A 15,205-nucleotide genomic window follows, 5' to 3' on the forward strand; every position below is an offset into this window, starting at 1 on the left:
TGAGCCTGAGCCCCGAGCCTGAGCCTGAGCCCTGATCCTGAGCCTGAGCCTGAGCCTGAGCCCCGAGCCTGAGCCTGAGCCTGAGCCCTGAGCCCCGAGCCTGAGCCCCGAGCCTGAGCCCCGAGCCTGAGCCTGAGCCTGAGCCTGAGCCTGAGCCCCGAGCCTGAGCCTGAGCCTGAGCCTGAGCCTGAGCCTGAGCCTGAGCCTGAGCCCTGAGCCCCGAGCCCCGAGCCTGAGCCTGAGCCCCGAGCCTGAGCCTGAGCCTGAGCCTGAGCCTGAGCCTGAGCCCCGAGCCTGAGCCTGAGCCTGAGCCTGAGCCTGAGCCTGAGCCTGAGCCTGAGCCTGAGCCTGAGCCCCGAGCCTGAGCCTGAGCCCCGAGCCTGAGCCCCGATCCCGATCCCTATCCCGAGCCCCGATCCCGATCCCCGATCCCGATCCCGATCCCGAGCCCCGATCCCCGATCCCGATCCCGAGCCCCGATCCCGATCCCCGATCCCGAGCCCCGATCCCGATCCCCGATCCCGATCCCCGATCCCGAGCCCCGATCCCGATCCCGAGCCCCGATCCCGAGCCCCGATCCCGAGCCCCGATCCCGATCCCGAGCCCCGATCCCGAGCCCCGATCCCGATCCCGAGCCCGTTCCCGATCCCCGATCCCGATCCCCGATCCCGATCCCAATCCCGATCCCCGATCCCCGATCCCGATCCCGATCCCCGATCCCGATCCCCGATCCCGATCCCGATCCCCGATCCCCGATCCCGATCCCGAGCCCCGATCCCGAGCCCCGATCCCGATCCCGAGCCCGTTCCCGATCCCCGATCCCGATCCCCGATCCCGATCCCAATCCCGATCCCCGATCCCCGATCCCGATCCCGATCCCCGATCCCTATCCCGATCCCGATCCCAATCCCGATCCCCGATCCCGATCCCGAGCCCCGATCCCGAGCCCCGATCCCGATCCCGAGCCCGTTCCCGATCCCGATCCCGATCCCGATCCCGAGCCCCGATCCCCGATCCCGATCCCGAGCCCCGATCCCGATCCCGAGCCCCGATCCCGAGCCCCGATCCCGATCCCCGATCCCTATCCCGATCCCGTTCCCGATCCCGATCCCCGATCCCGATCCCGTTCCCGATCCCGATCCCGATCCCGATCCCGGGCCCCGGGGCCGCGGGAGTTTCGCTGGTCGCTCCTCGGCGCGTTCCCGGCCGGAGCCGCTCCCGCCTCGCTCCTGCCGCTCTCCCCTCCGCAATTTGCTGCTCCCGGTGCTCGTGCCCGGCCCGGGATTTGTTTTCATTCCCGGGAGCATCGGCGGGACGCGGGGGCGCCACCGCATCTTCATTAACGCCGCTAATTAGCGCCGGGCCGGCTCGGCCTTATGCAAATCAAGGAGAGAGAAGCGGCCAATGGGAAAAGCGTGATTTGCATAGCGCAGATTTTTTAAACTTTTTTTTTTACAAATATTCTTATTATTCTCAATTTTAGTTTCGTTTATTTTTATTTATTCATCGTGCTAACAAATTATTTTCTTTTTAAACATTAGTAGTTTTTATTTTATTTTTCTTATTCTAATTAATTTTAATTTATAACATTTTTACTTCTTAGGCTTCATTTATTTGTACTTCTTATTCATTCTAATTAATTTATTTTATTTTTAGAGTTTTTAATTATTTTTTTACTTTATTTTGATGTATTTTTAATTTCAGTTAAATAACTTTAATTTTAAACATTTAAATTTTAATCTAAATGATGTTTTATTCTAATGTATTACTTTTAATTTATAAAAATCTAAATTTTTTTACTTTAATTTTATATTCCTTCTCATTCTTTAATATTATTTTTTCTTTTTATTCCTTTTTGGTACATTTTAAAACATTTTACATCATCTAGGACTTGTTTACTGTTATTTTAAAAATATTCTATAATTATTTGGGAAATTTTTCCTGTTTATTTTTTAATATTTCACAATTATTTTGGCATTTTTAATCATTTATTTTGATGTTCTGCTCCGAGAAAATCATTCCAGCAAACTCCTCGTGCCCCATCTCCCACCCCTTCCCTCAAAGCTTTTTTTCAACCCAAACCTTTCATTTCCCAAGCTTCTCCTTTTGGAGCTTGAACTGGAACATTCCCATGAAAAGGCCGGAGCGAGGGGAGAGAATCCAGTTACCAACCCAGGCAGGGAGGGGGAAGTGAGGAGATTGGGAAAAGGAGATTGGGAAAAGGAGATTGGGGAAAGGAGGAGATTTGGGAAAGGAGGAGATTTAGGAAAGGAGGAGATTTGGGAAAGGAGGAGATTGGGAAGAGGAGATTTGGGAAAGGAGGAGATTTGGGAAAGGAGATTGGGAAGAGGAGATTTGGGAAAGGAGGAGATTGGGAAGAGGAGATTTGGAAAAGGAGGAGATTGGGAAAGGAGGAGATTTGGAAAAGGAGATTTGGGAAAGGAGATTTGGGAAAGGAGGAGATTTGGAAGAGGAGATTTGGGAAAGGAGATTTGGAAAAGGAGGAGATTTGGGAAAGGAGATTGGGAAGAGGAGATTTGGAAAAGGAGGAGATTTGGGTTTTCCTTGCTGGGGGCAATCACGGGCCTTGAGCTGGGCTCAAGAACCAAATTCCACCTGGCTCATCCCTGGGGTGCTCCGGAGGTGCTGCCCTGCTCCTGGTGCCGATGGATAATTAGCAGTGGAGAGGAGCCTCTGTTAATTACAGCCCCTCGTTATACAAATGGCACGGATGGTGGTGAGGTGGCATCAGCCTGGGTCAGGTGTCACCGTCCCAGGGGGGGTGTCCCATCCCAGTGCCACCATTTGGGGTGGCAGCGGGAGCTGGTGATGGTGTGGGACATGCGGGGACACCTCCAGGCCTGGCAAATTCCTCTCAGAGCGGTGAGGCTCCACAATTCCTTCCTGGCAGTGCCCAAGGCCAGGCTGGACAGGGCTGGGAGCAGCCTGGGACAGGGGAAGGTGTCCCTGCCATGGCAGGGGTGGCACTGGATGTTCCTGTAGGAATCTCTGTGGTCTTCAGGCCATCCATCCCTCTGCTCTGGAGCCAGGCTGGGAGAGCTGGGGGTGCTCACCTGGAGAGGAGAAGCTCCAGGGAGAGCTCAGAGCCCTTCCAGGGCCTAAAGGGGCTCCAGGAGAGCTGGAGAGGGACTGGGGACAAGGGATGGAGGGACAGGACACAGGGAATGGCTCCCACTGCCAGAGGGCAGGGATGGATGAGATATTGGGAATTGGGAATTGTTCCCTGGGAGGGTGGGCAGGCCCTGGCACAGGTGCCCAGAGCAGCTGTGGCTGCCCCTGGATCCCTGGCAGTGCCCAAGACCAGGCTGGATGGGGCTGGGAGCAGCCTGGGATGGTTTGAGGTGTCCCTGCCCATGGCAGGGATTGGGATGAGATGATCCTTAAGGTGCCTTCCCACACAAACCATTCCAAGATTCTGTAACACAGTGAAGCTTCTTGCTGGGATGCAGCGCCAGCATGGAATCAATCACGGAACAGTTGGGTTGGAAGGAACCTTTAGGATCATCTCATTCCACGGGCAAGGACACCTTCCACTCAACCAGGCCGCTCCCAGCCCCATCCAAGCCATCAGCACTCCCAGGGATGGGCCGAGCAGGGAATTCCCGTCCTCTGCCCCACCGCATGGCCGTGTCTCTGTGCCCTCTCCAGGCGGGAGCCTCTCCAAGCAGGACTGGACCATCCAGTGGCCGAGCGCGGAGCCGGGCAAGGAGAACAGCCCCGGCTGCCCCCCGGAGCCGGGACCCTGGGGCAGGACGCACCCGAGCCCCAAAGCCCAGCCCAAGTGTGGGCAGCACCACTGCCACGCCAGCACGTCCCACGGCCCCACGTACACCCACGTGGACCGCCTGACCGTGGAGGGCCACCCGGGGCTGTGCCCACCCCTGGAGTCCGGCCACCGCTCCCTGCCGCCGTCCCCGCGGCAGCGCCACGCCGCGCACACCCCCCCGCGCACCCCCAACATCGTCACCACCGTGACGCCGCCGGGGACCCCGCCCGTGCGCCGCAGGAACAAGCTGAAGCCCCCCGGGACCCCCCCGCCCTCCTCGCGGAAGCTGATCCACCTCATCCCGGGGTTCACGGCGCTGCACCGCAGCAAATCCCACGAGTTCCAGCTGGGGCACCGCGTGGATGAGGCGCACACCCCCAAGTAAGTGGTGGCACGGGTGCTGGAGAGTGCTGGGGGGGATAAACCTCATCGCAGCGCCTCGGAAAAAGCACATTCAGCCCTAAATGTCGGTGGTTTGGCTGGAAGTTTTGTGTGGAAATTCCTTTTTGCAGCTCCTTGCAGCGGGGATGTCGTGGGATGGTGTTCTGCTCCCCTGGGATCTCATTTTGGGGTGGATGAGGAGCTGGGATGGTGTCGGTTCTGCTCCCCTGGGATCTCATTTTGGGGTGGATGAGGAGCTGGGATGGTGTCGGTTCTGCTCCCCTGGGATCTCATTTTGGGGTGGATGAGGAGCTGGGATGGTGTCGGTTCTGCTCCCCTGGGATCTCATTTTGGGGTGAAGGAGGAGCTGGGATGGTGTCGGTTCTGCTCCCGCGGGATCTCATTTTGGGGTGAAGGAGGAGCTGGGATGGTGTCGGTTCTGCTCCCCTGGGATCTCATTTTGGGGTGGATGAGGAGCTGGGATGGTGTCGGTTCTGCTCCCCTGGGATCTCATTTTGGGGTGGATTTTGGGGAGCACCCAGGGGCTCCAGGATCGCTGCCTGGCAATGCCGGAATGTGGGATGGCAGGGCTGGATTTTCCAGGACTGCGTGGGGGAGTGAATGCACGGCGGAGAGAGGTGGGAAATGATCACATGGATATATGGATCTAGAAATCCTCGTGGAGAGGACAGGTTCTGTTCCGGAGAGCCCCGGGACCTTTCCCATCGCTGGCGCGCTCGGAGCGCGCTCTCCCGGCGCTGCCGCATCCCCGCGCTCCTGCTCTGCGGCTCCGCAGCCGGCAGAGGCTGCTGCTGGGCAGGGAAAGGATTCCCTGGCATCAGCACATCCCTCCCCATCCCTTTCCATCCCTTTCGGTGGCCCCGCTCGGAAAAACCTTTCTCCTGCCATAGCATGGGGTGGCAGAGGGGACTCGTGGCCACTTTGGGACATCGCCTCCTCTCCCTGAGGGTGTTTCGGGAAAGAGCTGGTCCAAAGCAGGATCCCAGGACAAACTGCTCTCTTCATCACAAAATTTGGGGATCTTGAGGATAAAAAGGCCGTGCCAGAATCCTGGGAAGAGTCTCCTGAGGGCTGTGGAGGGAACATGGATGCCTTGGCACAGCACAGACCCTCGGGCCTATCAGTGGTGTTTGGGCAGCTCCAGCTGGGACACGGGAAGGGTTAAATCCACTGAGGTGCTCCCAGCGCCTGACCTGGAGCTCCCCTTGTTGGGGCAGAGGGAGCCAGGGCGGGTTTGGGGGTGGCAGATGGTCTGGTGGCCTCAGCATCGCGGTGTCACTTGTCCCCCGGGCTGTGGCAGCCGTCACTGCGCGAGGTGAGGGTGATCACCCACCCTCCTTTTCCCCTGAGCTGGGAATTTTTGGCCTCCAAAGGCTTTTAGCTTTTGGGAACAAAGCCATTTCAGCTGGAAAATGCCTCCTGGAATGCCACCTCGTGCTCAGGCACTGGGGAAGTGTTTGCTTTGTTCGGTCCCCAGGGGCACGGCCGCGTCCCCAGGGAGCACCCCCGCGCTCCCGGGGAGCAGCCTCTCCCTTCTCCTGCTTTCTTCAGCATTCCAGCCCCCAATCCACGCTCTGCCCTCAGCTGGAGAAGGTTTGATCCGCGGGTTGGTCACTGGATATTCCCTGATGCTCCTGAGCTGGAATTGCCGGGCACCAGCGGGAAGGGAGCGCTGGAGATGCTGGGAAATCGGGACGCAGCCAGGCAGGGATCAAAGGAATCGAGGTTTGGGCAGGAAGGGACCTTAAAGCTCACGTCATTCCAAGGGCAGGGACACCTTCCAGCACTCGTGGTCACTCTGACATGGGGCTGGACACCATGAAATCTCCTGGTCACTGATCCCCCAGTGCGGGGATGGGGTGCCCGGAATTCCCTGCAAAGGGAAGGAGCAGGGAAGGACGTGGAGATGGAAATGTCACACGGGGTGACACAAACACACGGTGATGTCCCCTCTGCCTTCATCACTCTCCACCTTCCTGGCACATCCAGAGCAGCTGTGGCTGCCCCTGGATCCCTGGAATGTCCCAGGCCAGGTTGGATGGGGTTTGGAGCAGGGAAGGTGTCCCTGCCATGGCAGGGGTGGCACTGGATGAGTTTGAGGTCCCTTCCCACCCAAACCATTCCGTGATTCCTTTGCCTGACTGCAGCCAGTTCTCCCAGTGTCTCCAGTGCTCTCTTCCCAGTGGTGCTGGGCAATTCCACCTCCTGGTGAGGGAATTAAGCAAGGAAAGAGCCAATATTGACAGGGCCCCGTTGTGCTCCAGGGGCCGCTGCGCCGGGCTGGATCCGGATTCCTGCAAACCTCTTGGAGAAGCAGGGGGAACTTCATTTTCTCTAATGGCACTTAATGATTTTGCAGGAGACAACCACTAAATCCTGCCTGCTAATCCCATTAGTGGTTCGGGATTGTAATTAGTGCATTAAAGAGGCAGCTTCTTCTTTTTTCCCTCTTTTTTTTCAACGCAGCCCTGCTGGAGTGGGAGCTGTTTATTAGCCTGGATGAGGTGGAAAATGCCTGGCACAGATAAAAAGTGGATTAAAATTGAAATATTTTCAGCCTCTTCTCAGCTAATTGTTATTTTATGGCCATGGCCATGGAATTTGAGGATGGGGTTTTTTTCATGCCAAACTTTTACAGTGTCCCTGAAGTCTGAGTCCTCTGTGCTTCCTGCAGGAGGGAGCTCATCCCTGGTGGAGGATTTGGAACCTTCCCTGATCAATCCCTTCTGGGGTTTAATTGTGCTCCTGTGCCCTTGGGCTGCTTTGGATTGGGGCTTTCTGTTCCCTGTGTCCTGTTCCAGCATGGAAGGAGGGGCTGGACATGGAGAGATGAGAGTTTGAGGATACTCCTGGGGATCCCAAGTGCTGGGTGGGATCTCCTGGAGTGATTTGGGGAGGAGATTTACCTCCATCCTGCCTGGTGTCTGCGAGGACCCTTCTGAGACCCTCCCAGGAGAGAGGTTGGTGTCCCTCAGGCTGATTTATGGAATGCTTTGGGTGGGAAGAGACCTTAAGGACCATCTTGTCCCACCCCTGCCATGTCAGGGACACCTTCCACTGTCCCAGGCTGCTCCAAGCCCCAGTGTCCAGCCTGGCCCTGGGCACTGCCAGGGATCCAGGGGCACCCTGTGCCAGGGCCTGCCCACCCTCCCAGGGAACAATTCCTAATTCCCAATATCCCATCCATCCCTGCCACCGGACACATTCCCTGTGTCCTGTCACATTCCAAAGTCCCTTTATCCCTCCCCAGCTCGGGATGGGGTGAAAGGGGCTCTGGGGAGCCAGGGGTGACTTTGGCAGGAGGAGAAATCTCTCTCCCCATGAGCTGTGGGTTGGGATTGATGGAGTGGAGCCCTCGGGGTTCTCTGGGGCTGCTCCCCTCCCTGGATTTTTCCACCTTGTCACAGACAGAAAATAAACCACCACCATTTATTTGTGACAGCAGCAGCAGTGCCCGGGTCCCCTCCCGAGCAAGGCCACCGTGTACTGCTTGATTCCCGATGACAGCTCATAAACTCCTTTGAATGTTGTGTTTTGGATCTTATTCCCAGCATTTAATCCATCATTTCTGTGTGCCAGGACCTTCTGAGGCAGGGGTTAAGTCTGATTTTTTTTTTTTTTGGAGCTCCCAGCCTCCAATTTTCCTGCACGGAGTCTCCAGCTGTCGACTGTGACTCCGAGGTATGGAACATTACTCCTGAAAAGATCCCCTGACTTCCATAAATCCACAAGCCATAAACATCTCAGCAATGGTCCTGAAACGGAAACAAAACATTGAGAGTGGCTGATAAAATAATGCCCATTTAATACCTCATGAGTTCCACGGGCCATTGGAATCTCTCATGGACAGTTAATGATTATCCAGCAGCCAGGAGCCAGGAAAGAAACAAACTCGGAATGGGAGCTCTCAACATCCATTGCTGAGGAGCAGAAATCCATCTAGCTCGTTAGGGGCGTGTGTTAATCCTTGGAAGGGGTGTCTGAGGGATCTGCCCTGGGGTGGGTGGACTTCACCCTTAGACCCATCCTTTAGCCCATCTTTTGTCCTTTGATGTCTACCTAGACCCACCCATCATCCTTGGACCCATCCTTAGACCCGTCCTTCATCTTCAGACCTGCCCTTGAACCCATCCTCCATCCTTGGACCCCTCTTTAGACCTGACCTTTGGCCCATTCTTTATCCTTTGGCCCATCTTTTGTCCTTGGACCTCTATCTAAGCCCACCCATCATCCTTGGAACCATCCTTAGACCCGTCCTTCATTTTCAGACCTGCCCTTGAACCCATCCTTCCTCTCTGGACTCCATTAGACCTGGCCTTTGTCCTTTGGCCCATCCTGTATCCTTTGACCTGTACTTAGACCTTTTCTTTGCACTCAGACACATCCATCATCCTTGGAGCCATCCTTAGACCCCTCCTTCATCTTTAGACCTGGCCTTGGACTCCTCCTGGGATTAGACCCTTGAATCCTTTGGCCCGTACTTGGACTTTCCTTTTGTCCTTAGAACCATTCTTCATTTTTAGAGCCATCCTTAGACCCGTCCTTCAAGACCTGTCCTTGAGCCCACCTTTCATCCTGGGAGCCCTCGTTAGACCCACCCTTTTAACCATCTTTTCATCCTTTGGCCCACCCTCCTTTCTTTGATCCATCCTTCATCCTTAGGCCTGTACTTGGACTTTCCCTTTGTACTTAGAACCATTCTTCATTTTTAGACCCATCCTTAGACCTATCCTTCATCTTTAGATCCATTCTTGGACCCACCTTTCATCCTTCGACCCATCCTTTGTTCTTTGGCCCATCCTTAGATCCTTCTTCCATTCACCCATTTTTGGATCCCTCCTTCACCTTTAGGCCTTGGACCTGTCCTTCATCCCTGGAGCCCTCCTTAGACCCACCCGTTGATCCATCCTTCCTTCCTTGACCCACGCTTTGTCCTTTGACTCATCCTTAGACCCATCCTTCATCCTTGGATCCCTCATTAGACCCATCCTTCATCCTTGGATCCCTCATTAGACCCACCCTTCATCCTTGGATCCCTCATTAGACCCACCCTTCATCTTTTAGCCCGTCCTTCATCCTTGGACCCCTCCTTAGATCCACCCTTCATATTTTAGCCCGTCCTTCTTCTTCTGCCCCCTCCTTAGACCCCTTCTTCTTCATCTGAGCCCTCCTTAGACCCATCCTTCTTCCTCTATCTTTCCTTAGACCCATCCTTCATCCCTGGAGCCCTCATTAGACCCACTCTTCATCTTTTAGCCCGTCCTTCTTCCTCTGATCCTTCCTTAGACCCATCCTTCATCCCTGGACCCCTCATTAGACCCACTCTTCATCTTTTAACCCATCCTTCTTCCTCTGATCCTTCCTTAGACCCATCCTTCATCCTTGGACCCCTCATTAAACCTATTCTTCATCTTTTAACCCATCCTTCTTCCTCTGACCCCTCCTTAGACCCATCCTTCATCCTTGTATCCCTCATTAGATCCACTCTTCATCTTTTAACCTGTCCTTCTTCCTCTGAGTCCTCCTTAGACCCGTCCTTCTTCCTCTGACCCCTCCTTAGACCTGTCCTTTGTCTTTCAGGCCTGTCCTTAGACCCATCCTTCACCCTTGGACCCCCCTTGGGCCCATGCCCTGACCCACCCTTCACCCCTGACCCTTGCTGAGGGGAGCTGAGCCCAAACCCTCCTCTGCTTCCCACCTGTGGCTGCCTGGCCACATCCATGGACCCCTCGAGGAGCATCCTCTGGGAAGCAGCTGGAGGTGTGCACCTTGTCACCTAGCTCAGGTTTGGGCTAGGTAGGACGAGGCTCCTCCAGCTCAAGGCAGCTGGATTTTGGATAAATTTTCCATGAATTCTCCTTATCCTGTGTTGCTGCAGTGACATTCCGGCTGTGAGTGTTTTCCTGCTGGAAAAACCTGTTGGTTCAAAGCTTTCTGAATGTTCATTTCCTTCCCTTTTGCTCCGTTGGCACCGAGGTGGTTTTTTGGTGGGACTTTGCCAGACTGGGATGAGGATTTCCTGGCTGGGTGAAGTCAGACGTGGAGTTCAGATGTGAACTGCTGATAGGGCACATCCCCAGTTTATCCTTTTCCTTTTTCCTTGAATTATCTCCAGCTTTAACTTTTGTAGGGGGTGTTTTTCTCCGTCCCACATTACAAATTCCTGACAACGGGATATTTCCTGGGGCACTTGGCCAAGTCTATTGCCCAACTGGGGCCATCAAGGCAGAGAGGTGAAAAGCTGAATCCCAGACCTCCAAAAGCCTGGGAGCAGAGGGTACAGAGGTGAAAAGCTGAATCCCAGACCTCCAAAAACCTGGGAGCAGAGGGTACAGAGGTGAAAAACTGAATCCCAGACCTCCAAAAACATGAGAGAAGAGGGTACAGAAGTGAAAATTGAATCCCAGACCTCCAAAAACCTGGGAGCAGAGGTCTTCACCATCCCCACCCCACCGAGCAGCCTGAGCTTAGACTGTGCCTGAGATTTAATCATTTAAGCTGCTCCTAAATAGGCCCTGATGGGTCATTAATTCTGCTGCTCTGCAACCTTGATAATAATGATGTTTCCCCTTGTAGCAATTCTCATCCACCTGGTGGATCGATGATTTGATGTTCTGCATGGGCAGGATTCAGGAGAGCATCCAGGCAGCTCCTCTGCCATCCCAGCTTTGGAGAGGCAGGTGGGCTCCTGGCGTTGGGGATGAGCAGGAGATGGATGTTTGCAGAGCAGGTGGAGGCAGCAGGACGTTGCCAAGGTGTGGAAATAATTCCATATGGAGCATCTTCCCAAGGTGGGCACTGGCACCTGGCTTGTCCCAGCCCTGGGGTGGCAGCAGGAGCAGGGCAGTGCCCGTCCCCTGAGCTGGCACTGCTGGGGCACCTCCAGAGCTGGGGCAGCGCTGGGAGCCTCCTGCCAGGAGAGACCTGGAGGGGCTGGAGCGTGTCCAGGGCAGGGAACGGAGCTGGGAAGGGGCTGGAGCCCCAGGAGAGGCTGAGGGAGCTGGGAAGGGGCTGGAGCCCCAGGAGAGGCTGAGGGAGCTGGGAAGGGGCTGGAGCCCCAGGAGAGGCTGAGGGAGCTGGGAAGGGGCTCAGCCTGGAGAAAAGGAGGCTCAGGGGGGACCTTGTGGCTCTGCACAGCTCCTGACAGGAGGGGACAGCCGGGGGGTCGGGCTCTGCTCCAGGGAACAGGGACAGGAGGAGAGGGAACGGCCTCAGGCTGGGCCAGGGGAGGCTCAGGGTGGATTTTGGGAACATTTCTTCATGGAAAGGGTGGTCAGGTACTGCAACAGCTGCCCAGGGCAGTGGTGGATCCCCATCCCTGCAGGGATTTAACAGCTGTGTGGATGTGGCACCTGAGGACAGGGGTGGGCTCCATGATTTCAGAGGTCTTTTCAAACATAAAGGATTCCATGATCTCCACGCTGTTATTTATCCTGAAAACAGAGCCCAGCCTGGAACTTCAGCGAGGGGGAGAGCGTGGCAGCGCAGGAATTTGGAGATTTGGAGAGCGAAACGAGCAGCATCTCTCCCTGTGCCTCCAAACCATCCCCCTGATTAATGTGGCTGCCGCTGCCGGCGAGCCGGGGCTGTGGAGCTGTGCACAGCCCCTGGAACGTGTCCAGCTCCCTCAAAGGATGGTTTGCACACCACGAGGTGACAGTGATGAGTGGCCCCCGTACCAACCTGGCTCCGTGCTGGAATTATCCCACTGCTCCGGGCTGTGGCGCTCCTTAGGAGTGTCATTAATGTTAATTACGGCCCTGCTATTCCATCCAGAGCGCTGCAGCTTTGCCGTGCTCAGAGGAGAAACTTCTCACCGTGTCCTTTAATGAGGAGTTGAGGCTCCTTCCGAAGCCAGACGGGCGTGAGGATGAATTTAGATCAGGATTAACGTCCTGGGAAGGTGGCACCGCGTTCCTGGTGCTCGGTGTGAGGGCACGGAGAGGGCAGGGGCTGTGGGCAGGGCCCGGGGTGGTGGCAGGACAGGGACTGACCACTGATGGTCTTGGCAGAGCCCAAGCTCTTCCCAGCTCTGTCTTCCAGCTGGGAAGTCAGGGAGCAGCTCCCCTCTTCACTTCTTCGGGGTTCAAGAGGTTGGTGGGAGCTTCTCTTGCCACCCCAGCCCTGACCTGCTGTGGTGGCTCAAGCAGGGGCTGGGTTGGCCAAGTGCTCCAGGGGATCCCTTGGCAATAATGGGATGAAAACCAAAAGCAGGGAGTTCTCCCCAGTGTCCAGAGGAGCTCACAGAGCTGCTCCAGGGACTGGAGCCCCTCTTCTCTGGAGAGAGGGGAGGATCCAGGCTGGGAGAGCTGGGGGGGCTCACCTGGAGAGGAGAAGCTCCAGGGAGAGCTCAGAGCCCTTCCAGGGCCTAAAGGGGCTCCAGGAGAGCTGGAGAGGGACTGGGGACAAGGGATGGAGGGACAGGACACAGGGAATGGCTCCCAAGTGCCAGAGGGAGGGATGGATGGGAGATTGGGAATTGGGAATTGTTCCCTGGCACAGGGTGCCCAGAGCAGCTGTGGCTGCCCCTGGATCCCTGGCAGTGCCCAAGGCCAGGCTGGATGGAGTTTGGAGCAGCCTGGGACAGTGGGAGGTGATCCTGCCCATGGCAGGGTGGAATGGGATGAGCTTTAAGGTTCCTTCCATCCAAAACCATTCCAGGATTGTCCAGTCTGGGGCGGATCTGCCCCACCTGGCTGAGGTTGTGTGACCTGAGGATGGGGAAACCCCCTCAGGCTGCCCCAGGGGCTGGATCCCTGTGGAAGCTCCTCCATCCAAAGGAGACTCAGCCCCAGCAGCCCTGGCTGCCCCCAGCTCACCCTCACTGCCCTTGGGTGGCCCTCGAAGAAACGTAACGGTGGCAACCAAGAAAACAGAAGGGGCTTAATGAGAAACAGCTCCAGCTCCAGGATCCTGGCAATTACCTCTTCCAGCTCCTTCCTGCCCCTGTCTGCTCCCAGTGCTGTTCCTGCAGCCCCGAGCAGGAGGAGGGCAGGGGGGAAAACCTGTTTGGCTCAAATTCCCTTCAAAGAATTTCCCAGCTTTATAATTTGCAGCTGTAATAAAAAAAGTTCCACTTTGTGCTTGGAAAAGAGAATAATAGATCAGTCAGACTCGAGCCTGGAAATTCAGGCATCCAGGGAAGTGGGGACAGGCACTTGGATAAATATTTAACTGCCGAGGCTTTGATATGAAGGAGCTGCTTTTCCTCTGGCTGGGGGAGGGAGGGATTGTTGCCTCTTTATGGGAATGAGGAGGATAAGTGGAACATCTGGAGGATATTCTGTGTTTATTTCATTATCTCAGCCCCTGCTTGCTCAGGAGTGTGAACATTGTGTGGAGCTTGTTCAGGTTTGGGTGGAGAATGAAGGAATTTCAGCTTTTCAGGCGGGTTCCAAAAATCCACCGCCTTGAAAGCTGAAAATCCTTAAGAAGCTGGTGCCATCCTGAGTGCACCAGGGGGATTTGGGATGTGGGATGGCACTGGGCACGGAGCTGTGCGTTTATCCCGGCGCCAAAGGTGACCTGGTGCCTCCTTTCCTGGCTGAGATGCCTCCAGCTGGGCTGGTTTTGATCCCAACTCCCCAAGGTTGTTTGGGAATGCTCAGATTTCTTAGGCAGGGTGGGATTTTTAATGGTTTATTTGGGAATCCTTGGAGAAAAAGGTCAGATTTTGCCATTTGTGTGCCAATATGGGAGAAGTGGCAGAAGTTCTGGAGAGGGGCTTTGGTAAGGAGGGACAGGACACAGGGAATGGCTTCCCACTGCCAGGGGGCAGGGCTGGATGGGATATTGGGAATTGGGAATTGGTCCCTGAAAGCACAGATTGAAGCTGTGGCTGCCCCTGGATCCCTGGGACAGTAGGAAGTGTCCCTGCCCATGGCAATGTTTGGATAAAATGATCTTCAAGCTCCCTTACCACCAAATAATTATTGCATGAAGGAATGCCAGAGTGAACCTGAGTAATTTTTTTTTTGGTTTTTCTTTGGTCATTCCAAAAAATTCCAGAGTGAATCTGAGTATTTTCTTCCTTTTTTTTTTTTTTTGCCATTCCAGTGGATGCTGCTGGTGTAGGAGGCACGGGGGCAGCACTTCACCTGCTCCTTGCTCTGATTTAATCGGGAATATTGTGCAATTAAACCACTCCAAAAGCCATAAATCTTCGGGGCTGAATCCCTGGCCGGGGCCACGCGCTCCTGGCCAGGCAGCAGCGATCTTTAATCCTTTGCAGCTGAAATACCGAAGAGAGGATTTTTTTTTTTTTTTCCCCACTCTATTTCCCTTCCTTTAAGAGCAACGCTTGTGTGGAAATTGGTGTGTGCTGGTGAGGAGCAAAGTGGTGAATAAAACATCACCTGGCTCCAGCGGCTGCAGGGGCAGCTCCTGCCTTGTGGTTAAATTTTAAATTAAACCCGTTTTAATTCTTTTAAACGGCAGTAAGAATGGAAGCGACAACACATGCTTGCAGGGCAAGTTGCTACTTGATTTCCGGGTTTTTTAAGTGTTTGGGATGGAGGATAAGCTCTGCCAGAGCTGAGGAATGATTGGGGTGTCCCCTTTGGGATGTTTTTTGGGATGAGCCATATTCCAGGAACATCACAGCCCTATAATCATTGACTCGATTTCCAGGTTTTTGAAGAGTTGGGAATGGAGGATGAGCTCTGCCAGAGCTGAGAATGGTTGGGGTGTCCCCTTTGGGATGAGTTGTATTCCAGGAACATCACAGCCCTGTGAATATTGACTCGATTTCCAGGTTTTTGAAGAGTTGGGAATGGAGGATGAGCTCTGCCAGAGCTGAGGAATGATTGGGATGTTGCCTTTGGGATGTTTTTTGGGATGAGCCATATTCCAGGAACATCACAGCCCTATAATCATTGACTCGATTTCCAGGTTTTTTAAGTGGTTGGAATGGAGGATGAGCTCTGCCAGAGCTGAGGAATGGTTGGGATGTCCCCTTTGGGATGTTTTTTTGGGATCAGCCGTATTCCAGGAGCATGACCGCCCTGTGAACGTTGG

At 54.9% G+C, this 15,205-nt stretch overlaps 1 protein-coding gene across 4 annotated transcripts in view; it reads left to right on the forward strand.

Moving 5' to 3' along the window:
- Positions 1–15,205, forward strand: part of KSR2 (kinase suppressor of ras 2) — an 85,781-nt gene that overhangs the window by 13,396 nt on the left and 57,180 nt on the right. For all 4 annotated transcript variants that reach the window (XM_077787116.2, XM_077787119.2, XM_077787118.2 and 1 more), the window contains exon 4: positions 3,670–4,168. In XM_077787116.2, coding sequence (XP_077643242.2) covers positions 3,670–4,168 — 499 coding nt within the window. The remainder of the gene's footprint in view (positions 1–3,669; positions 4,169–15,205) is intronic.

The sequence above is a fragment of the Lonchura striata genome, chromosome 15 (genome assembly GCF_050655825.1).
Source record: "Lonchura striata isolate lonStrDom1 chromosome 15, ASM5065582v1, whole genome shotgun sequence".
Taxonomy (NCBI): Eukaryota; Metazoa; Chordata; class Aves; order Passeriformes; family Estrildidae; genus Lonchura; species Lonchura striata.